This window comes from Lolium rigidum, chromosome 4 (genome assembly GCF_022539505.1).
Source record: "Lolium rigidum isolate FL_2022 chromosome 4, APGP_CSIRO_Lrig_0.1, whole genome shotgun sequence".
In the NCBI taxonomy this organism is placed as follows: Eukaryota; Viridiplantae; Streptophyta; class Magnoliopsida; order Poales; family Poaceae; genus Lolium; species Lolium rigidum.
This window is the reverse complement of record NC_061511.1, coordinates 213,904,023-213,928,669: the sequence shown is the minus strand read 5'-3', so window position 1 is coordinate 213,928,669 and position 24,647 is coordinate 213,904,023. Positions and strand designations below refer to the sequence as shown.

General features: G+C 41.8%; 1 protein-coding gene and 1 long non-coding RNA gene across 3 annotated transcripts; one reads left to right on the top strand and one right to left on the bottom strand.

Annotated features, from left to right (window-relative positions):
* Positions 1 to 5,872: 5,872 nt before the first annotated feature.
* LOC124649374 lies at positions 5,873 to 8,348 on the bottom strand. The gene is made up of 3 exons (XR_006986623.1): positions 7,303 to 8,348; positions 6,968 to 7,079; positions 5,873 to 6,033 (listed from the first exon to the last, which is right to left on the bottom strand). It is a non-coding gene; the product is annotated as an uncharacterized LOC124649374 (long non-coding RNA).
* Positions 8,349 to 15,432: 7,084 nt separating this feature from the next.
* LOC124707023 (cation-chloride cotransporter 1) lies at positions 15,433 to 23,460 on the top strand. 2 transcript variants are annotated; one of them, XM_047238686.1, is made up of 14 exons: positions 15,433 to 15,437; positions 15,618 to 15,808; positions 16,702 to 16,848; positions 17,022 to 17,100; positions 17,487 to 17,578; positions 17,960 to 18,074; positions 18,307 to 18,407; positions 18,916 to 18,977; positions 19,297 to 19,545; positions 19,628 to 19,742; positions 20,375 to 20,569; positions 20,933 to 21,333; positions 21,632 to 21,793; positions 21,893 to 23,460. In XM_047238686.1, exons 2-14 carry the CDS (start codon positions 15,627 to 15,629, stop codon positions 22,990 to 22,992), a joined length of 3,000 nt encoding a protein of 999 aa, XP_047094642.1. In that variant the 5' UTR covers positions 15,433 to 15,437; positions 15,618 to 15,626; the 3' UTR covers positions 22,993 to 23,460. The 2 variants fall into 2 exon arrangements, with proteins under 2 accessions (XP_047094642.1, XP_047094641.1); XM_047238685.1 differs by lacking the exons at positions 15,433 to 15,437; positions 15,618 to 15,808 and having other exon boundaries at positions 16,684 to 16,848; positions 17,484 to 17,578.
* The last annotated feature ends 1,187 nt before the right edge of the window (positions 23,461 to 24,647 follow it).

The window sequence follows — 24,647 nt, the reverse complement described above, 5'->3', positions numbered from 1 at the left end:
TTCGTGACAGCAAAGAAATCTGTTTCTGCGCAGTAATCCAAATCTAGCATTTACTTTACTGTCAAAGACTTTACTTGGCACAACAAAACTCAAAACTAAGATAAGGAGAGGTTGCTACAGTAGTAAAAAACTTCCAAGACTCAAATATAAAACAAAAATACTGTAGTAAAAACATGGGTTGTCTCCCATAAGCGCTTTTCTTTAACGCCTTTCAGCTAGGCGCAGAAAGTGTAACTCAAGTAACATCAAGAGACGAAGCATCGATATCATAATTTGTTCTAATAATAGAATCATAAGGTAACTTCATTCTCTTTCTAGGGAAGTGTTCCATACCTTTCTTGAGAGGAAATTGATATTTAATATTACCTTCCTTCATATCAATAGTAACACCAACGGTTCAAAGAAAAGGTCTTCCCAATATAATGGGACAAGATGCATTGCATTCAATATCCAAGACAACAAAATCAACGGGGACAAGGTTATTGTTAACCATAATATTAACATTATCAATTCTCCCCAAAGGTTTCTTTTTAGCATTATCAGCGAGATTAACATCCAAATAACAATTTTTCAATGGTGGCAAGTCAAGCATATCATAGACTTTTTTAGGCATAACGGAAATACTTGCACCAAGATCACATAAAGCATTACAATCAAAATCTTTGATCCTCATTTTAATGATGGGCTCCCAACCATCCTCTAGCTTTCTAGGAATAGAAGTTTCAAGTTTTAGTTTCTCTTCTCTAGCTTTTATGAGAACATTTGTAATATGTTTTGTGAAAGCCAAGTTTACAGACGCTAGCATTGGGACTCTTAGCAAGTTTTTGTAAGAACTTTATAACTTCAGAGATGTGGCAATCATCAAAATCTAAATCATTACAATCTAAAGCAATGGGATTATCATCCCCAAGGTTGGAAAAAATTTCAGCAGTTTTATCACGGGCAGTTTCAGCAGTTTTAGCAGTTTCAGGTAATTTTGCGCGCTTTGCACTAGGAGTAGAAACATTGCCAGCACCAATTATTTTACCATTAATAGTAGGAGGTGCAGCAACATGTGAATCATTAGCATTGCTAGTGGTGGTAATAGTCCAAACTTTAGCTACATTTTTCTCTTTAGCTAGTTTTTCATTTTCTTCTCTATCCCACCTAGCACGCAGTTCAGTTATTAATCTTATATTCTCATTAATTCTAACTTGGATGGCATTTGCTGTAGTAACAATTTTATTTTCAATATCCCTATTAGGCATAACTTTCGATTTCAAGAGATCAACATCAGAGGCAAGACTATCAACCTTAGAAGCAAGAATATCAATTTTATTGAGCTTTTCCTCAACAGATTTGTTAAAGGCAGTTTGTGTACTAATAAATTCTTTAAGCATAGCTTCAAGTCCAGGGGGTGTATTCCTATTATTGTTGTAACAATTCCCATAAGAATTAGCATAACCGTTACCATTATTATAAGGATATGGCCTATAGTTATTACTAGAATTGTTCCGATAAGCATTGTTGTTGAAATTATTATTTTTAATGAAGTTTACATCAACATGTTCTTCTTGGGCAACCAATGAAGCTAACGGAACATTATTAGGATCAACATTAGTCCTATCATTCGCAAGCATAGGCATAATAGCATCAACCTTATCATTCAAGGAAGAGGATTCTTCAACAGAATTTACCTTCTTACCTTGTGGAGCTCTTTCCGTGTGCCATTCAGAGTAATTAATCATCATATTATCAAGGGTCTTTGTTGCTTCACCAAGAGTGATGGGCATAAAGGTACCTCCAGCAGCTGAATCCAATAAATTCCGCGAAGAAAAATTTAGTCCTGCATAGAAGGTTTGGATGATCATCCAAGTAGTCGATCCATGGGTTGGGCAATTTTTAACCAAAGATTTCATTCTTTCCCAAGCTTGAGCAACATGTTCATTATCCAATTGTTTAAAATTCATTATGCTACTCCTCAAAGATATAATTTTAGCAGGGGGATAATATCTACCAATAAAAGCATCCTTGCATTTAGTCCAGGAATCAATACTATTCTTAGGCAGAGATAGCAACCAATCTTTAGCTCTTCCTCTTAATGAGAAAGGAAACAATTTTAATTTTATAATGTCACCATTACATCTTTATACTTTTGCATTTCACATAGTTCAACAAAATTATTGAGATGGGCAGCAGCATCATCAGAACTAACACTGGAAAATTGCTCTCGCATAACAAGATTCGAGTAAAGCGGGTTTAATTTCAAAGAATTCCATTGTAGTAGCAGGTGGAGCAATAGGTGTGCATAAGAAATCATTATTATTTGTGGTTGTGAAGTCACACAACTTAGTATTTTCAGGGGTGGCCATTTTAGCAGTAGTAAATAAAGCAAACTAGATAAAGTAAATGCAAGTATACTAATTTTTTTGTGTTTTTGATATAGCAAACAAGACAGTAAATAAAGTAAAGCTAGCAACTAATTTTTTTTTGTGTTTTGATATAATGCAGCAAACAAAGTAGTAAATAAAATAAAGCAAGACAAAAACAAAGTAAAGAGATTGAGAAGTGGAGACTCCCCTTGCAGCGTGTCTTGATCTCCCCGGCAACGGCGCCGAGAAAAGAGCCGTTGACGTGGGAGTTGAAAATCTTTGTGGTGTAACTTTTCTTCGTTCCCCGGCAACGGCGCCGGAAAAAGAGCTTGATGGCGTGTAACTCACACGTTCGTTGGGAACCCCAAGAGGAAGGTATGATGCGCACAAGCAGCAAGTTTTCCCTCGTAAAGAAACCAAGGTTTATCGAACCGGGAGGAGCCAAGAAGCACGTTGAAGGTTGATGGCGGCGGGATGTAGTGCGGCGCAACACCGCAGATTCCGGCGCCAACGTGGAACCCGCACAACACAACCAAAGTACTTTGCCCCAACGAAACAAGTGAGGTTGTCAATCTCACCGGTTTGCTGTAACAAAGGATTAACCGTATTGTGTGGAAGATGATTGTTTGCGGAGAAAACAGTAAAAACAAGTATTGCAGACAGATTTGTATTTCAAGTATAAAAGAATGGACCGGGGTCCACAGTTCACTAGAGGTGTCTCTCCCATAAGATAAAAGCATGTTGGGTGAACAAATTACAGTCGGGCAATTGACAAATAGAGAGAGCATAACAATGCACATACATGTCATGATAAGTACAAGTGAGATTTAATTGGGCATTACGACAAAGTACATAGACCGCCATCCAACCGCATCTATGCCTAAAAAGTCCACCTTCAGAGTTATCATCCGAACCCCTTCCAGTATTAAGTTGCAAAGCAACGGACAATTGCATTAAGTATGATGCGTAATGTAATCAACAACTACATCCTTAGACATAGCATCAATGTTTTATCCCTAGTGGCAACAAGCACAACACAACCTTAGAACTTTCCGTCACTCGTCCCAGGTATCAATGTAGGCATGAACCCACTATCGAGCATAAATACTCCCTCTTGGAGTTAAGAGCAAAAACTTGGCCGTAAACTCTACTAATAACGGAGAGCATGCAAGATCATAAACAACACATAGGTAATAACTTGATAATTAACATAACATGGTATTCTCTATCCATCGGATCCCGACAAACACAACATATAGCATTACGGATAGATGATCTTGATCATGTTAGGCAGCTCACAAGATCCAACAATGAAGCACAATGAGGAGAAGACAACCATCTAGCTACTGCTATGGACCCATAGTCCAGGGGTGAACTACTCACTCATCACTCCGGAGGCGACCATGGCGGTGAAGAGTCCTCCGGGAGATGAATCCCCTCTCCGGCAGGGTGCCGGAGGAGATCTCCAGAATCCCCCGAGATGGGATTGGCGGCGGCGGTGTCTCTGGAAGGTTTTCCGTATCGTGGTTCTTCGTATTGGGGTTTTCGCGACGGAGGCTTTAAGTAGGCGGAAGGGCAACGTGGGGGCCACACGAGGGCCCCACACCATAGGTCGGCGCGGCCAGGGCCTGGGCCGCGCCGCCCTATGGTGGCGGCGCCTCGTGGCCCCACTTCGACTCCTCTTCGGTCTTCCGGAAGCTTCGTGGCAAAATAGGACCCTGGGCGTTGATTTCGTCCAATTCCGAGAATATTTCGTTACTAGGATTTCTGAAACCAAAAACAGCAGAAAACAGCAACTGGCTCTTCGGCATCTTGTTAATAGGTTAGTTCCAGAAAATGCACGAATATGACATAAAGTATGCATAAAACATGTAGGTATCATCAATAATGTGGCATGGATCATAAGAAATTATCGATACGTCGGAGACGTATCAGTCATCAGGTCCATAAGGTGTGCATTTCTCACAATGTGAGTGGAATCAAATGCATGTATCCAATGATAAACACTCGGAGGAAATCAAACTATGTTGATGATCAAAGATAAAAATGGTGAAAAATCTTCAACGAACAAAGCAAGTAATAAAATTAACCAACGAATCAAATTAAAGAAACATAATACTATGATAAGATCAAGAAGAGTGCTTTAAACAACTAGCAAACGGAGGCGCGGCGGCACGCCGCGCCGGAGTCTCGTAATAGTGAGGTAAGTGGTATTTGTTATTGCTGTTTTCCATGTTTTTTAAGCTCAAATGAGTGGTATTTGTTATTGCTGTTTTCCATGTTTTTTAAGCTCAAATGAGATGCAACGGAGCTAGTACTGGATGTATTTGTTGGTTTCTGTCTAAGATAGCCGATGCATAAATAATATTAAGGTTGAATGTAACATGTGTAATTGAAGTTTTTTTGTGTTTTTTTGTGTGATATATCTAGCATTCTAGCATCAGTTTCTTTGTGTGCTTGAAGCTGCAGTCAATCGGAAGGGCCAGAAGAAATAGTGAGGATGAAATGAGTGCTTGGTTGGCGATAGTAAGCTGATCAGTAGGGAGAATCGATGTTACCTGCCATATTTTCTCCTTCCCTTTTACAATCTATACAACATATTGGTGTGGCTCTCGACTGACGATCTCTAGCTGATGGTTCTATGCTGACAACATGAGTAGGCTGCATTTGGCGATGACATTCGGTGAGTGTTTTGCTGCCACTGAGGATTGTGAAGGAGGTGCAGTTTGGAGTTACTGTCTTGGATTTACATGCATGTGGATCAGAATCAAGACTTTACAGTAGCAGTAGCACAAATAATCTGGAATATATTGCACCTAAAATATCAGTAGATAGTTTTCTTTAGTTATAGTTGACAACTTCACACTGGCAACTCAAAATTTAAATTTTTTAAAAATGTCTTGAAGTTAAATTTCCAAATTTTGTGTTGAAAATGAGAATGGTAATAATTTGTCGCGGACAACACTACTCACTATATTAGCAGACTATCAAAGAGCATCTAAACATGGATAATCTTCCAAGGCGCTCAGTCTTTGTCTTTGGTGCTTCATTCCTTCTCTGCCTTGGATTTTTCAGCTAAGCTGGCCCGTTTTTGGCTGACTTTTGCTGCTAAATGGAAAAGTAGACTAAAATTAGCATTTTCTTGGCAACGGTGTTGCAGCTCTTCAAATTCTATGGAAATCTGGTGTTTACCTATCGTCCGAAGAGCTCTTTGTTGATGTGCTTCTTGCTGGGTGCTGTGTAGAGAGTTTCCTGTGTAGGAGCCAATGCTTTGGCCTACCTTTTTTTTCCCAGAGGTGAGCCGGCATGCTTAAGTGAGCAGAATTGCAGATGATTAGATAGGCCTCGTGCAGGAAATGTATACTATTTAAGCTTTTTCTCTGAAAATTCGAAGTAATAAGTAGCCTATGTTCTTTGTGTACTACCTAAGGTAATATCCATTGAAAAGGACAGTGAAAGACAGGCAGTGTAAGCTCATTGTATACAAACAGGGAATGTTTCGGGACAATTTCATTCACCTTTGTGCGCTGAGTAAATTTGAATCTATATTGTTGATCTGCTGTCCTGTATTTCTTGCGTGCATCTGCAAAGATGAAGCTCTCTATGGTATATAACCTTCTTTTAGAGGGTCCTTGAACTGATCTATACGGTTGCCCGGTATGTGTCCTTCCATTATGTTTCCCTACGATGAAGAAGAAAACTGTAGTATTAGCTGGTGAAAAGAAAAAAGGCTTTTCTGAACATTCATGTACATTATGCCCTCTGATAAATAATATAGTAGCTAGTACAAAGTGTATGCAAACTGTAATTCAAGAGATTATGTATATTCATGAATTAGTATGTGAGAATTATTCCTAAGTAGGATTGCTAGGTAGAATAAATCATACATTTTAGAAACATGAGCTTGAAGGTGGTGGCATGACAAATAATTTTGATATGAAGGGATAATTTCAGTTACTGGGGCATCTATTTATTTTTGTCTACAAAGGGAATACTCCAGAACATATAAAAACTATTTCTTAGTGTGATCATCCATTGCAGAGCTAATAAGAAGTGCATGCAAAGTATAACTCAAAGGGTTAGGTATACATATGGATTAGAATGCATGAAAACTATTCCTTGGTAATTAAGATTGTGAGGTAAAATAAGTTGAGATACAGGGACGTGATAAATGTGTTTGTTCGGCAGGGAGTAGTTGAGATAGAGGGGCATCCATTGCTCCTTAATATGAAGTGTATGCAAAGTATAGTTCTAAAGGCGAGGCATATCTACAAATCAGTACATATGGAACTCGAGTTCGAATGAACTGTGCAAAATAGAACACATGAGCATAGGTGTACTGGCATGACAAATCATGGACAAAAAAGGGAAAATATCATCGGAGGTGCCCTCTGCAATGCAACACAGCGCAATGTACTGATGTCTACGAATCACTCTATATGAAACTCGAGTTCGAATGAACTATGCAAAATAGAAAACATGAGAGTATGTGTAATGGCGTGAAAAATCGTGGAACAGAAAAGGGAAAATATCATTGGAGGTTTCCTGTGCATGGCAAGACAGTGCAATGTACTGATAAATAGACAAATGAAGAGATAGAAATTTATGCAGCTCACCATTTTGAGTTTTTGTTTCCAATTACCAACTGATAGTTCGAACAGGGAGACGTTTCCGTGTGAGAGAGACCTCCGCTCACCGATAAACCTTTTAAAATTGCTTAGCCAATACCTGCAACTTTTTTGCTTAGCCAATACCTTTTGATGTAGCTAGCAATTGACATCCATAGAAACAACAGGCAATAGACAAATTATGTTGAGTATCTGTAACGAAATAGAAAAACTGTAACATTAATTCATAATTTAATAGTACTGAACCATTTGCTATCTCGAATGCCTTAAGTTGATTATCTGAGCGAAAAGAAGGAACACATCTTCATACATAAATGGGTTACCTTAATTCCTCAAGCAATCAATTAAATTTGACTCTGCACACTTGGTTGAATTGTTACAGTATCTACCTCTAACAGAAAGTTGTGTACATTTCGAAGTTTTCCATTTTGAAAAATACTTGATGTGCATGCCAGCACTGTAGGACCCTAAAAATAAAATTAAAAAGTACTCATGCATCTTTTTGAATCCATCAAATGGTTATGTGCCAGCAAAGTTGCAGCAATTAGATCTGAAGGAAAAACATGAAGGACTCTATTACGAAAGGAACTAATAGATGAAGAATCAGAAAAAATGGCTACCTCAAGTCTAAATCTGGAGGAACTGCATGTGTTTAGTCATGCCAGTCAGGATTTAGATCAGTAGATGCACGTGTTAACACAGTCAAGCAAGTATCAGTTTAGGATGCATGTATTCACTTAAGCCAATAGGAACTCTCAAGTTTAGGATGCAAAGATATGTACCAGATTTAGCTACATGGTTTCATACCAGTGAGCGCATTCAATCATCTATACACATACTCTGAATTGGCAGAATAATCAAGAGCTCATCTGCAGGAGATATATTTGTTTTGAACCTGTGCAGGAGATATATTGTAGTGGTAAAGCAATCATAGTATGTTAAATTATATAGAATAGTCTAAATCATGAAAAAGTTAGTTCATATTTGCATTACTACAACCTGTTCTGTTCCAGTAAGGCCATGTAATCAGGTTATTTGATATGGTAATCTTTGCATGACGTATACTGGATTGACAGGGAGCAGTAAATACACATAGCCTTTTCACATAGCTATTTCTGTAGCTCTTCCTAGTAATTATTTATTTGCAGATATTTCTGCACTATTGGTATGAAGAATCAGATAGGGACCAGCTTGTGTCTTTATATTCTGTACTGACCAATCTGTTTGAGCAGATCGCTGTGTTTAGTAAGAAAAAAAAACTAATAGCAATGCATTTGTACATGCGACTAAGGCTGGACTGAGATGTAGATGAAAAATGTACAACTGAAAATCACCAACGAATGGTGAAGTGAGCAGATTCCAGGATGTGTCGCAGAAAAAGGGAAATAAATGCAGGATGTGAGGTGTACGTACGCAGTAAAGCAAACACCCAATTCGGCATAAGTAGGTGGACGCCAGCATATACTCCTTGGCCCATATGATGTTGGCCTCGTCGAAGTACATGGCCGACTCGGCGGCGTGCTGCAGCGGGCGCGCCGCCGCGAATAGCTGCTGCGGGGAGACCATGAAGAAGTGGATGCTCCGGTCAGATGGTCAGCCAACGCCGCCAGCACCACCGGCCTCTCGCGGCTCCTTGGCGCGGGGTACAGTGGCGCTGCTTCGGACATGTGCGGGCGCCCTCTGTCCGCTTCCACGTTTGCCTCCAAGACATGCGTACAGGGGCTAGGTGTAGTACAGTGGCGCTCGCCCCCGACCTCGTCGCTGCGTCGCCGACGGCAGCGTCGGGAGCCGCTGTGGAGAGTACCGGAGCAGGGGACCATGCCCAGATCGAACTCCACATCGCAAGGTCCGCCATCCCGCCGCCAGATGCGTCGATGGAAGCAAACCCCGACCCCCAAAATTGCTGTCAATCGCAGGGGTGTGGCACGCAACGGCGGTGCTCATGTCGGACCCACGCCGGCTTCACCTCCTGGCCGCACCCTGCTCGTTGTCCCGTCTCCATGCCGACGACCGCCGGCCCGCGCCGCGCCGCGCATCGCTTTCTGGGAGAGGTTGAGCGCGCGACGGAGGGAGGCAATGATGCTGCAGAGGCTTCAATTGGAGAGATCCAGCCTCGCCACCCTCCCGAGGTCACAAGAGATGCCCGTCCAAGCGTAGCTCGACCTGCCGCCGTCGGCCCCCCACCAGAGCGGACCGGTGACTTTACCGTACAGATCTCCGGCGAAGGCCCGCAGCGCTGCGTTGCACGGCAGGCCGCCATCTTCTGCAAGCGGCGGCGGCGGAACTGCCGGGGCGACGCTCGGAAACCTGGGAGCGAGCAGCCGTGACCGACATCCTCGCCGGGGTGTCGGCCGCCCATCTCGCTGGTCGCTTTGAGTCGCGAGGAACGGCCCCATCCCGACCTCCACGGCACCGCCGGAGCCTCGTCGTCCTCGCTGTGTTGCCGGCAGGTGAGCATCTCGAACTTGGCGGAACGTCCCGGATGGAGGCAAGAGGAAGCGGCGGCCGAGAGGAAATCAAGCGGGTACAGACCGCCAAGGGCTACGGCGGCGAGCGGCGATACAGGGGCAGAAGGTGGAGCAGGCTGTGTGGCGAAGGAAGGAAGAGTAGAGGAGGCGAAAATATTTTTCTAGATGGTAGAATGATAGTTAAAGCGGTGGTACACGCCTGGAAAAGGAGACAATCCCTGAGCACACCGCCTGAACAAACCATTGGGTCCCACAAGCGGTCAGGTGGGGAAAAAGCTAGACGAACCCAAAGAGACCCCAAAGCAAAACGAAACAGAAACAACCAGCCCGGTCAAACAGCAAAGAAAATAGAAAGAAACCCCAGAAGTACACACGGAATAAATTCATCCATTTAAAAACACGTGTCAGTACGGAAAATAGTGACGGGAAAAAGTGTAAAATCTGAGAAAAATCGAAGTTGATCATTCTTAGTATAGTAGTTATATGAGGAGCTCCCCAAGGTTTGTGCATAAAATAGACAATTTTTATTGGATTATAAGGTGGACCGTCATGGAATCATCACTCCAACATTATCATTCAAAAAAAATGATACTAAGTGAAAAAATATGATAACCGCAAAAGAGTGCTTTAAATAAAATAAGAAATCTTCCCAAGGTAGGTGGACCTAAAGTACATGAAATATTGGATAAGTTTGCAAATATATTTCTACCACCACTGGGACTGCCCCCAAGCGAGATTGTGACCACTGATACGTCTCCGACGTATCGATAATTTCTTATGTTCTATGCCATATTATTGATGATACCTACATGTTTTATGCACACTTTATGTCATATTCGTGCATTTTCTGGAACTAACCTATTAACAAGATGCCGAAGTGCCGATTCGTTGTTCTAGCTGTTTTTGGTTTCGTAAATCCTAGTAACGAAATATTCTCGGAATTGGACGAAATCAAGACCCAGGGTCCTATTTTTCCCGGAGCCTTCCGGAACACCCGAGAGCCGCCGGAGGAAGCCCCGGGGGCCCCACACCACACCCGGCGCGGCCGGAGGGGGGGCGCCGCCCTATGGTGTGGGCCCCCGAGCCCCCTCCGAGGCTGCCCTTCCGCCTATTTAAAGCCTCCGTCGCGAAAACCCCGATGCGAAAAACCACGATACGGAAAACCTTCCGCAGCCGCCGCCATCGCGAAGCCAAGATCCGGGGACAGGAGTCTCCGTTCCGGCACGCCGCCGGAGCGGGGAAGTGCCCCCGAAAGGCTTCTCCATCGACACCGCTGCCATCTCCACCGCCATCTTCATCACCGCCGTCTGCTCCCATGAGGAGGGAGTAGTTCTCCATCGAGGCTCGGGGCCGTACCGGTAGCTATGTGGTTAATCTCTCTCCTATGTACTTCAATACAATAATCTCATGAGCTGCCTTACATGATTGAGATTCATATGATGATGCTTGTAATCTAGATGTCATTATGCTAGTCAAGTGAGTTTTACTCATGTGATCTCCGGAGACTCCTTGTCCCACGTGTGTAAAGGTGACAAGTGTGTGCACCGTGTGGGTCTCTTAGGCTATATTTCACAGAATACTTATTCACCGTTATGAATGGCATAGTGAAGTGCTTATTTATATCTCTTTATGATTGCAATGTATTTTGTATCACAATTTATCTATGTGCTACTCTAGCAATGTTATTAAAGTAGTTTTATTCCTCCCGCACGGTGTAATGGTGACAAGTGTGTGCATCCGTGTTAGTACTTGGCGTAGGCTATGATTATGATCTCTTGTAGATTATGAAGTTAACTATTGCTATGATGGTATTGATGTGATCTATTCCTCCTACATGGTGTGAAGGTGACAGTGTGCATGCTATGTTAGTACTTGGTTTAGTCGTGTTGATCTTTCATGCACTCTAAGGTTATTTAAATATGAACATTGAATATTGTGGAGCTTGTTAACTCCGGCATTGAGGGTTCGTGTAATCCTACGCAATTAGTGGTGTTCATCATCCAACAAGAGAGTGTAGAGTATGCATTTATCTATTCTGTTATGTGATCAAAGTTGAGAGTGTCCACTAGTGGAAGTCTAATCCTTATGCCTTGTTCCTAAATACTGCTATCGCTGCTTGTTTACTGTTTTACTGCGTTACTACTGCTGCGTTACTACTGCTTGTTTACTGTCCTGGGCAAAACACTTTTCTGGTGCCGTTGCTACTGCTTATATACATTCATACCACACGTATTTCACTATCTCTTCGCCGAACTAGTGCACCTATTAGGTGTGTTGGGGACACAAGAGACTTCTTGCTTTGTGGTTGCAGGGTTGCATGAGAGGGATATCTTTGACCTCTTCCTCCCTGAGTTCGATAAACCTTGGGTGATCCACTTAAGGGAAACTTGCTGCTGTTCTACAAACCTCTGCTCTTGGAGGCCCAACACTGTCTACAAGAATAGAAGCACCCGTAGACATCAACCACCAAATTGTCTTGATGGAAGGCACTTCTCCTGCTAACATCAGACCATATAGGATGCCTCATAAACAAAAAACATATAGTGGAAGAACTCACACGAGAGATGTTGCAAAACAAGGAAATTCGACATATTAGTCAGATTCCCTAGCTATTCTTCACCAGCAATCATTGTCACCAAGAAAGACAAGAGTGGGAGACTTTGCTAAGATTTCCCAACATTTGAATGCAATATCTGATAAAGATAAGTACCCTATTCCTATCATAGAGGATGTATTGGACGAATTTCAAAGAGCTACAATCTTTTCCAAGATTGACTTGAGATCTGTGTATCACCAAATCCGAATACATGAAAAGGACATTATGAAAACTGCATTCCGAACTCACTGAGGGAATTATGAGTACTTGGTCATGCCATTTGTGCTGACAAATGCTCCTACCACATTCCAGGAGTTAATAAATAATATATTTGCCCCATGTGTCTCAAAAAATCCGTCTTGGTATTTTTTGATGACATCCTTATTTACAGACAAAATGAGGATGAACATTGTAGACACTCGAGAACTATTTTGTCCATTTTGCAAGCTAACAATCTCAAAGCAAAAAAATGTCAAAGTTCATTTTCTTCTCAACTCAAGTGGAATATTTTGGACACATCATCTCAGGTTCTGGTGTAACTACTGATCCCACAAAAATATCAGATATGTTCAGCTGGAAATCACCTTCTACTATAACTCATCTAAGATGATTTCTTGGTCCGACTGGCTATGACGGAAGATATGTTGAAGTTTATGCTACTATCTGCAAGCCCCTCCATCAAGGGTTAAAGAAAAAAATCCTTTACTTGGACTAGCATTTAAGAAAAAGCATTCCAATTGCTCAAATATGCCATGACACGGCCACATGTTCTAGCTTTACCTAATTTCAACTTACCCAGCTTTACCATTTAGACTGGTGCATCTGGGTTTGGTTTGGGAGCAGTGTTAGTGCAACAATGAAGGCCAATTGCTTTCTTGAGCAAAAGTTTGGGAACTAAATCATTTACCTTATCTATTTATGAAAAGGAGGCCTTAGCAATTCTCGAAGCCCTAAGGAAATGGAGGCATTATTCTGGGAAATCAACTCATTATTAGATCTGATCAAAAGAGCTTGAAATACTTGGCCAACCATAGATTATCGGAAGAAATTCAACACAAGCTAATGTTAAAACTACTAAAATACAATTACTCTACTGAGTACAAGAAGGGTAAGTAAAATTTTATAGCAGATGCTTTAACCAGAAAAGAGGAACTCAAAAGCAATGACACTTTCTCTGCTATATTTGTAGTCATACCCAAATGGATTGAAGAGGTGGAAGCAACTTACTTCAATGACGTAAAGTGTGTTAAACTTCTACATGAACTGTTTCTAGACCCTGCAAGTAACCCCAAATATTTCTTAGTTGTTGGCATCTTAAGATATATGTACATAATATTAATTTGTGAACCCACAAAACTAGTGACCAATGTTTTTGAAGCATTTCACTCATCCAGTTTTGGGGGACATTTAGGACAGAGAGTAGCAATGCATAGTTGAAGCATTTATTCTACTGACCATACACCAGTTTGTTAAATCTCCAAAACAGAGCATGTGCACTACCCTGAACTTTTGGATCCTCTCAATATTCCTAAAATAAAATGGTCAGAGATAAGTATGGATTTGATTGAAGGGATTTCTTAATCCAAAGGCAAGGATGTAATTGTGGTTATGGTGGATAGGCTGACAAAATGTGCCCACTTTATCCCTTTAGCTCGCCCTTACAATGTCCACCAAGTGTCCCATTTATTCATGGAAAATATTCACAAATTACATGGATTCCATAAAGTCATAATTACTGACCGAGATAGGGTATTCACAAGAAAATTGTGGTAGGAGGTGTTTACAACTCTTAAGGTGGAACTGTATTTCAATTGCGCTCTCAAGCTCACTTCAAAATATTATTGCCCCTTTAGAATCCTTGCTAAAGTGGGCAGAGTTGCATATAAATTGCAGTTACCTGAAGGAACCAAGCTTCATGATGTGTTCCATGTTAATGAACTCATGAAGCATCTCAGACCTGCGGCCGTGCCTAATCCACAACTATCCCTGCTCACTCCTAAAGGTAGAATCAAAACCTTCCCCTTTGCAGGTGTTGCAGCGACACCAAGCACCTCGTTCTCCTAGCGCTTATGATGTTGCAGTAGCATAATGACTAATTCACTGAGAAAATTTGTCCGGAGAGGAAGCTACTTGGGAAGATGCGAAGTTCATCGAAGGAACATTTCCATCGTTCAAGCCTTGAAGTCTTGATTCAAGTGGCAGACAATGTCAGGACCTCCTGTGTTTTCAGTCGCTGATCGCGTACCTCCTTAAGGCGTGAGGTAGATCTCATTCGAGGATCCTGATTCAAACTTCCTACTTCTGGCAATGCTTCCCGGCTAATTGTAATAAATTGGTTTAACCATGATAGCTTAAGGCTTAATTGCAAATTTCTGCAATACTAAAACTTATGTCGAGGCTTAGGTCAATGTTAGGCCTTTCATAATGGGTAACACTTAGCACGGGATCATAAGCAAAATGCCTACATGGCACTATAGTTAATGAAGAGAGATAATGATGCTGTATGAATTGCACGTCGAGGCAAAATACAATCCTAGCCAAATCACATGTCGCAAAAATCATGTATGTAGATACAATACTTAATAAACCATGCATTGAAATAATGCTATATCTTACCTAGGATAATGCGCTAACAGGCACAATGCATCGTGAAAGGCCTAAGGCGTGAGAGGGGCGGATGGGAAGCTCGAATAAGAAAAAACCGTAAATCACTACTTTATCCCTATTTGTTCTATACATTTTTGCTTCCTATCTTAGATTTATCTGCCTAGATTTATCATTCCAGTCTAAAATTCATAGCTGTAGCTTCTCTTCATCAAGGGTGGTGGAGTCCAGCCTCAAGCCCTCAACTCCCCCTCAGATCCCGAGGACGGACGCGAGTCCACCTCGAGCCTGCCTCTCCCGTGGACGGTGGCGAGTTCCAGATCGAGCCGGCATTGGAGGCCGCGAGATCCGCCTCGCCGCCCGTCGGCCAAGGTTGAGCCGGCCCACCCTCTACCTCGCAGCCGCGCCGGCCTCCTCCTCCTCCGGCCGTCCACCTCCCTCTCTTCCACGGTGACCACGTCGGACCCGAGCAGCAGCAGCAGCCAGCTCGCCGGCGCCGCACTCCCGCTGTTCATCGACCAAGGCCAAATGTAGTTGAGTGCATTCGGCAGAAAGTCAAAAGTCAACACGCAGGAACCTCGTGGAGAAGCAATCCCGCACTTTGCAAGCCGTGTCCTCAACTCAACACCAACTACTTTTCAAGGTGCTGGCCGCAAAAATGTACCCAGTCGCCTCAGAAAACTCTGCTCCGACCGTTGCCCACCTTCCCCGCTAGCCCCCTCCGCCGTCACCTCGCCGCCGGCGACCGGCCTCCACCGCCGCCCGCACCGCCACCTCCTCCTCGAAACCGGTAAGCTTCGAACGATCGCCCCCGCCTCTCGCCCCAACCTGCGCCGCCCCTTCTCCCCACACCCCGCTTCGGATCCACGCCCACTGCTCCGCCGGCTAGTCCGTGAGCGCGCGCTCCAGCAAGTCAGCAGCTACTCCAAAACCTAGATCTCACCACGCCCCCTCCTTATCCGTGCTGCAGCGCCGCGGGATGGAGAATGGGGAGATCGAGGCCGCCGAGGACGGGCTGCCGGTGCCAGCGCCGCCCATCGGGCGACGGTACCGACCCGTGGGATCCGAGGACAGCGCCGTCATCCAGATGACATCCATGGACGGCTCCTCCACCTCCACCTCCGCCACTGCCGTTGCGGGCGTCACTCCCCAGCCGCCAAGGTGATGCAGACCTCGCTCTCAAATTTGTACCCAGTATTAAGGGTTCCGGGTTCAGTACAGGTTGCTTCTTCTGCGCGTATTACTACTAGCATAGTTGCTGCGTATCCTTGTGTGCATTGTCTTGACCATGATTTGCTTAGCCAAATGGAGTGTTTAGTTCCGATTAGGAGGGTAGTCTTGCCGGTGTTTGGAGCTAATGAGAAGCAGTATGTATCGGACAAGAGCTTATCTGAAGTTTTAACTACATACTGGTTGTGGAGCGTTTGAGAACTGCCATTACTATTTTTAGGCTTATAGCCTTTTGGGCTTGCTTCTTCCATTTAGGGCTCAGGCCCCAGGGCATTAGGAGCAAGACTGTGAAACTCACACAAATTTTGTGTGTTTCTAGAATATCTGCAATGTAATGCTATCTCATCCACTTCTGAAATTTGGCGATGATACTGTAGTTTCCTTTGGCTTGAGGAAATTTAAATGGCTGTGAGCAGTAGGAATTTGTGTAGTCATATGTTTTTTTTGTATGTACTCATTTATCGATATTTGATGTCTAGCTTCTGTAGTTAGTGTTAGTCTATTGATGCCACACCTGTCACTACTCGAAGCAGTTGATGTTTTTTTTTCCTTTTGGCAATCAGTTAGTATTATTCTTGATCTTGGTTGTTTGGTTTGGATATTACTTGACATTAGATTACCATATTCTTCATGAATGTACATTTTTTTTGTACCTTACTGGCTTTCCCTGCTCCGTTTACTATTCTGGCATATTCCATGGTACATAATTAGGCATAATTTCTCCATATTTCCTTTCATTATTTATTTCGATGTCATTATAATTAGCAAACTTACTAGCTGCAAATTTATGAACTATCTCACGTTTTCTTTTATATATATTACAGGAACCTTAAGCCTGGCGCTAATCTAACTATCAATCCAAGCATGCAAGAAGGTTCTAGTGATCAGGCTACATCCAGTGGATCTCAAAGGGATTCAAAGCTAGAGCTTTTTGGCTTTGATTCACTTGTAAATATTTTGGGCCTCAAGAGGTATGATCCATCTTTCTATCATTTTATTTAGGTTGACTAAAAACTTGAGAGCCATGTTGTTTTGTGAAGCGTGCATAGTTCTGACCTAATATGTTAAGCATGTGATCCCCAAAGAAATAGTTTAAACTATTGATTTTTCTTTGTGACTTCATCATCTGATTGAATCTGAACAGCATGACAGGAGAACAGGTCCAAGCTCCTTCGAGTCCTAGAGAGGGGGAGGATGTAGCAATTACCATTGGACGCCCGAAGGTTGTCTCCGGTTCCAACATTTAGGATGAGTTCCACTGGCTTGATGCTTCATCACACTTTTCCTAGTTAATGGTGAATAACTATGAGTTAGTATATTTGGACTTAGTTCACATGAAACAGTAGTACTTCAGTTAGAATTGGGACTCAACTCATTTGCTATGCCTTCATCTATCGTATTGACGATTTTTACACCCCTAAATATATTTACTCAACTATAGGTTGCCGATTTGTACATTTGAGTTTTCATGCCTATGTCCAAAGTTCATTGAATGTTTCATTCATTTTGATTGACCAGTTCTCTTTCTGTTTATTTAGTTTGTCATTTCAATATATGAGTATTTCTAAAAACTATATTATTTACTCCATTGATTTTATATGTTTAGCAGGAAACTGGACCTAAGTTCGGTACAATGATGGGGGTCTTTGTGCCATGCTTGCAGAATATATTGGGAATCATTTATTATATCCGTTTTACTTGGTGAGTATTGGTATTGTGTACACTTGTTTTTGCTACTGCATGTTTCATTCCTATTTTGTTTCTGCATGCTGCCATGGTGGTCATCATAGAGTTATTTTCATTCTTTGGTAGAAGGCCACCTGTAATATTTCAATTCCTAGTTGTATGAGCTTTCCCACTTATAGAACCAAGTTAAAGTAACTGCAAAGTCTGTAAAGGAATTGTTATCCTTGTGTGGGCATATTTGATTACTCTTGCAGTATTAATCCCTTGGGTACCTTCGACACTTTTTTACCCTAGTTGGAGGCGGTACTTCAGAAATTGTGATGCATGTCTTTCTTCATAGCCCTAGTTCATTTTGGGTTATACAACACTGACAAATAAGTTTTTTGCTTTCTATAGGATTGTAGGTATGGCAGGCATATGGCAGTCGCTTGTTTTGGTGTCATTCTGTGGTGCATGTACATTTTTAACCGGCTTGTCATTAAGTGCCATTGCAACGAATGGGGCAATGAAGGTATGCTGAACATTTGCTGGTGATGAGTTCATGTACCTTATTTTTGCTGGCTGATTGTCTTCATTTCATATATGAAACCTGGTGCCAGACATGGTCAAATTCCATTTTTATGGTTAAAGTCCATCTAGACTCATTGCCAGGAATACTTTGAGAGCTTCGCTTGATGTTTGGTGCTGCTACCTCCATAAACTTAAATACCAGTTAGCTGATATACATTTTGTATAATCCATAGGGTGGTGGACCATATTATCTCATCGGCCGTGCGCTTGGTCCTGAAGTTGGAGTTAGTATTGGATTGTGTTTCTTTCTTGGAAATGCAGTTGCTGGATCCATGTGAGTATACACTGAAATAGCCAAGTACTCATAGTTCTCCTTTCAAAATTCATTTATCTTTTCCTTGTCTGGATGAAGTTATGAGAATATTTATTTCTGCACCTGCTGCTTGGAAGCTGGCATCGTATGAGTGGCCTCATGTGAGCTGTTCAAGTCAGTATGTGAGGAGTGGAATGGTTTATATTAGAATAAGAAGTGTGAAATTGAAGCTTTTTGTGCTATACTTTGATACTTGTTAGCCTGTCTTGCTACCAATGAATGGTTGGTTTGCAGAGGTTCCAAAGGCTGGTTATTTATAAATTTTCAATATATCTACATTTAAGCCATCATGTTAGAAAGAGAAATGTCTGGAGTGGAAATAATGGTAGAAACAGCTGAATTAGAAATATGAACTCTCAACTCTTTGGCCCATTGGATTTCAGATTGTACAATTACTTGTTAGTTTGAAATGTATCCATGTTTGGTGGTTGCTCCCAAACCCTCACTCCCAACTTACCTGTCATTTCAGGTATGTTCTGGGTGCTGTAGAAACCTTTTTGGATGCCGTTCCTTCTGCGGGATTGTTTCAAGGTAAGTTACTAGTGAATACTAGTCAGGAAGTTCTGTTTATTGCGATTTACGAGTGATGAGTAGAAATGTTGAGTTATTTCCAAATTTCCAATGTGTAGACCCCTGTACTTCAAACCTTTTTGTTAGGGCATAGAGAATGCCTATATTTAACTTGGCCTAATTCCATTTAATTTGATTTGCATTGCTATCTTGGGTGCCTTCTTTGTGAGTAAAGGAAGCGTAGCTGTACTAGACAAGTAGACAAACACTTAATACTTTCTTAACTTGTAATGTTAGTTTCTATTTTTATTTTACTAACTTATAGTTTTTAATAATGCAGAGAGTGTAACAGTGGTCAACAATACACTATTAAACGGCACAGCAATAGCCGGCACAGCAACTATATCGACACCCAGCTTGCATGACCTTCAAGTATATGGTGTTATTGTGACCATACTGCTCTGTTTTATTGTATTTGGTGGTGTCAAAATCATCAATAAGGTCGCACCTGCCTTTTTAATTCCAGTACTCTTTTCACTGCTGTGCATTTATCTTGGTGTCTTCATTGCACCAAGACACAATGCTCCAAGTAAGTACCTTGTTGCTTATAAATTGGATAATCATCATTATGCATTTATGTGTTCAATTTTAACGTCGGTTTTCCTACCTAGAGGGGATCACCGGGTTGAGTCTAACCTCACTCAGAGACAACTGGGGTTCAGAATATCAACGTACAAACAATGCTGGAGTTCCTGATCCAAATGGTTCTATATATTGGAATTTCAAGTAAGCTTATAGCATCTCCAAAACTTAAAATTCTCTATCATTCCATGTAAATTTATGATGAATCTCAAGGATACTCTAGTCACTACACAATTTTCACTTTACCCTTTGAGCAATCATGACAATGACTGCACTCCCACTATTTAGTTTTAATAAGATCAAGGCTAAGGAGCAGTATGAGTTTCCTCACAATCATATTCATTCTTCTAGATAAAATTGCAACGTGTCCTGAAATTTATAGAGTAATTTATACTTCGCACCCATCATACTGTCATTTGTTCACATTTGCACCACATTTTACAAGAGTATTCACTTCGCATTAGGTCTGACACAATAATTTTGCACTAGGTCCTGTAGAAAAGCATATTTGAAAACACCTTAATAAGTTCGTACATGTGTATCATAGGATGAAATATATATCTATAGATTTTAGAATAAATCCAAGCTTAAAAGGGCCTAAGTGAAAAGTTCTGAATGAGTTTAGGGACCTGTTGTCTAACCTCGTGAGGTTGAAGGCTGGAGATGAATCAAACCCTATTATTGAAAAAAGTAGGTTTATGGTCCTGCAGGGCAATTTGTAATTTTTTTATGTCTGTGCAAATGCAACCTCCCAACATATTTTGTGTACTTTTCAGTGCTTTGGTCGGTCTCTTTTTCCCAGCAGTCACTGGAATCATGGCTGGCTCAAACCGATCTGCATCACTGAAAGATACACAACGTTCAATACCAATTGGAACATTATTCGCAACTCTTACAACAACTGCTATGTACTTGTTTTCTGTGCTTCTATTTGGAGCCTTGTCCACAAGAGAAGAGCTTCTAACTGATAGGTACGCGTTTTTTGATGCTGCAAGTTATTATTGCCCCCACTATAGAATTGTAGATAATGTGTTCTCTAGGGTTTGAATAATTTCTTTGTAGATAATATTGATTCATTGCTTGTAGAAGAACATGTTTCTTATCTGTAGCTATCAGAAAGTTCTATAGACTAATCTACTGTATATGGTCAATATTCATGCTTTATACAATGCACATATTTGCTGAATCTGTTTTTGTCTCTACATTGTTTTATCAAACAAATTTGTTCTGACAGCATGGATGTAAGCTATTGTGTAGTTCTATCCTAGCCCCTTAAGCGGCTACATTACCGAGTTATTTTGTGGTAAGCTCATAAATATCCTTGATACTTGCAGGCTTCTTACTGCTACAGTGGCATGGCCTGCTCCAGTAGTGATTTACATTGGTATTATCCTGTCCACTTTAGGTGCAGCATTACAGAGTTTGACAGGGGCCCCAAGGTTACTAGCAGCGATAGCAAATGATGACATCCTTCCAGTTCTTAATTACTTCAAGGTTTCTGAAGGAGGCGAGCCTCATGCAGCAACTTTATTCACAGCATTAATTTGTATTGGATGTGTTATTATCGGGAACTTAGATTTAATCACACCCACTATCACTATGTTTTTTCTGCTGTGCTATGCTGGTGTGAACCTGTCATGCTTTCTGCTTGACTTACTTGATGCTCCTAGTTGGCGCCCTCGATGGAAATTGCACCACTGGAGTCTTTCACTTGTTGGTGCATTGCTTTGCGTTGGTATGCCTTTTGACTCTTTAGCATTTTACTTTGTCATTCATGACATCCATCCTGAGCTGCCTGTAATACTTGTACTGAATATATATTGATTTATGTACGTTAAAATGTTTAGTTGATTTAGACATTATTGATTTTTTTTGTTCACATGTATGCTTTTCATCCAACGAACTTCTCCTAACCTGCACTAAGTATTGTTTACCTCATATTTTTTGATGGCCCATGGCTAGTTAAAATGCATCCTTTCATTGTGCTCATAGTAATGCTTTCCACTTACATGTATCTTTCTCTCAAATTTCAGTTATCATGTTTTTGATCTCTTGGTCTTTCACTGTTATCTCACTTGCCCTTGCAAGCCTCATCTATTACTATGTGAGTATACAAGGGAAGGCTGGAGACTGGGGAGATGGGTTCAAGAGTGCATATTTTCAGTTGGCACTTCGAAGTCTCAGATCGTTAGGAGGTATATGGCTTCTTGCATAGCAAAGAAATAGTCATAAGCAAACTATACAGATCCCCCCCCCCCCCCCCATCGTTCTAACACTCACTGTTCTTGTTGCAGCAAACCAAGTTCATCCTAAGAATTGGTACCCCATTCCTCTGATATTATGCCGCCCTTGGGGTAAACTTCCAGAAAATGTCCCTTGTCATCCAAAACTTGCAGATTTTGCTAATTGTATGAAGAAAAAAGGCCGCGGTATGTCAATATTTGTCTCAACAATTGATGGTGATTATCATGAACTGGCTGAGGATGCTAAGACAGCCTGTCATCAGCTGGAAGCCTACATTGAGTACAAACGTTGTGAGGGTGTTGCGGAGATCATTGTAGCACCTTCAATGGCCGAGGGCTTCCGCAGCATTGTTCAGACGATGGGGCTAGGTAACTTGAAGCCGAATATTGTTGTGTTGCGGTACCCTGAGATCTGGCGCCGTGAGAATCTGACAGAGATACCATCAACATTTGTGAGTATAATAAATGATTGCATCATTGCTAACAAGGCAGTTGTTATTGTCAAGGGACTTGATGAGTGGCCTAATGAGTTCCAGAGACAGTATGGGACTATTGACCTCTACTGGATTGTGAGAGATGGAGGATTGATGCTTCTTCTGTCTCAGCTCCTGCTCACGAAAGAGACCTTTGAAAGCTGCAAGATCCAAGTCTTTTGCATAGCTGAAGAGGACACTGATGCTGAAGAGCTGAAAACTGATGTCAAAAAGTTCTTGTATGATCTTAGGATGCATGCCGAGGTCATTGTTGTGACAATGAAGTCATGGGAATCTCACTTGGAGAGCAGTAGCAGTGGCGGTCAGCCAGATGATTCCCATGAGGCTTATGCTAGTGCACAGCGAAGGATCAGCACATACCTTTCCGAGATGAAAGAAACCACACAAAGAGAAGGGCGACCACAAATGGAGCATGGGAAGCAAGTGGTTGTGAACGAACAAAAGGTGGATAAATTCCTCTATACAATGTTGAAGTTAAACTCCACGATACTCAGGTACTCCAGAATGGCAGCTGTGGTGCTAGTGAGTCTCCCTCCACCACCGCTGAATCACCCTGCATATTTCTACATGGAGTACATGGATCTTCTTGTAGAGAACGTTCCACGCATGTTGATAGTTAGGGGATACAGAAGGGATGTTGTCACATTTTTCACATGATTACATGTAATACTTTTGGAACACCGAGCTCTGGTTGGTTGTTGTACCATCATAGCAGAATGAACACGCAGATCTGTGCAGATTCAGTGCCTGAAGTTTGAAGCCCTCACCTTGAAGGCTACCTTGAGATGAGATGCGCTGGGCTGCTATTCTCTAGGTGCCTGAATTGTAGTATCTTCATTCTTTTCTTGGGCACGACAGATGAATACTTGATACATTACGAATTTTGTACCCATGTGACCATGTTCACCATACTTAGCAGTTTAGAAACACAAAATAGTAGCAATAGTGATCTTATTTGTGCCAGCTGATGCCTCCATGGAAGAGCAAATGCCGCAGAAAACATGGTCGGGGTTTTTATAATTAGAGAACATTTTGTTAATGCCAGATGTCAAAGCATTTCTGTGGATACATGTGAAACATTAGCTGATATGATGGGTTTTTTATAATTTTGACACTATCAAGACATATCATACATCGCACTGCTGTTGTCCTCTGGACAGGTGTCTGAAGTTTATGTCGAATGTGTACTTCTCATGAATTTATTAGCGTGAACTCTTGGTGGGGTACCTGAGGTGTTTTATCCTGTTATGTTTTGAGAATATGTAATGTTTTATGTTTTATCCTGTTATTACATGTATTTATTGTGGCCCTGCGATAAGTTCCCAGTATGCTTATCTGTTTGAACATGTGTACTCTTCTAGGCGTCTAGGCTTAGCTCTCATTGTTCTCATTGAGATGATAGGTTGCTGTGCTATTTTGTTTTAAGAATGATGCTTTCTACCAGGTCGGATTCACTAGCCAGAGTATAATGCCAAGGCGGTTATACTCTGAATTTTACTTTCTGAGATTTGATCTTACAATTTGTGGAATGCAATTGCTATGATGGCTGCGCCTGCCCTAGCAAATCATTCTTATACGTATTATCTACAAAGAACAGTAGAACGTTTGAATGGAAGCTGGCGGTCAAAGGTCAAGCTGTGTGTTGCGGTATAATTCAGTGAAACGGTTACTAAAAGCTCCACCAAGTTGGTGTGTGGTTGATGTCGCTGTGCAGCTCGAGCAACTGTTGGTTTGGCGCCACTCCATGGAATGGGGATACCATTGCAGTAGAGTTTGTTTGACGACAGTTGGGTAGGGAACCACAGTTTATCAGGAGTTCCTGATGGGATTGGGCATTTGAGTTTGCAGTGCAGTCTAGTAGTATTGGCACATCCTCAAAAATCATCACCATCGTCTGTTCTGAATGTGTGGAGGACGGAAATGTGTTCTGAAGGTACTCCTCTGTGCCTCGACGTTTGGTTAGCGTGTATGTGTATCTGGCCATTGCGTTCATTTCAGGTGTGTACAGTGTCAGAGCGTTACATCACTCAAAGTTGCTAGAAAAGGAAATTATTTCAAAATGTAATGAGACTTTCTTCGAGAAAACAAATGCAGTTCTTTTTAGGGTTCAAAAATACGGGGAACTAACGATATGGACTTGGGCTGAATGTTCTCGCGAAAAAAAGAATGTAGTACTTTGAGTTACTAGACCAGGCCCACAGACAGTGGGCCTGGAATGGACTGGAACCCTCGGCCCATCCATACACGGGCTTTGGAAGACCAGCCCCTCGTCTCTATAAAAGCAGCGTCGACGGGCGGCCATCGCCCCAAAC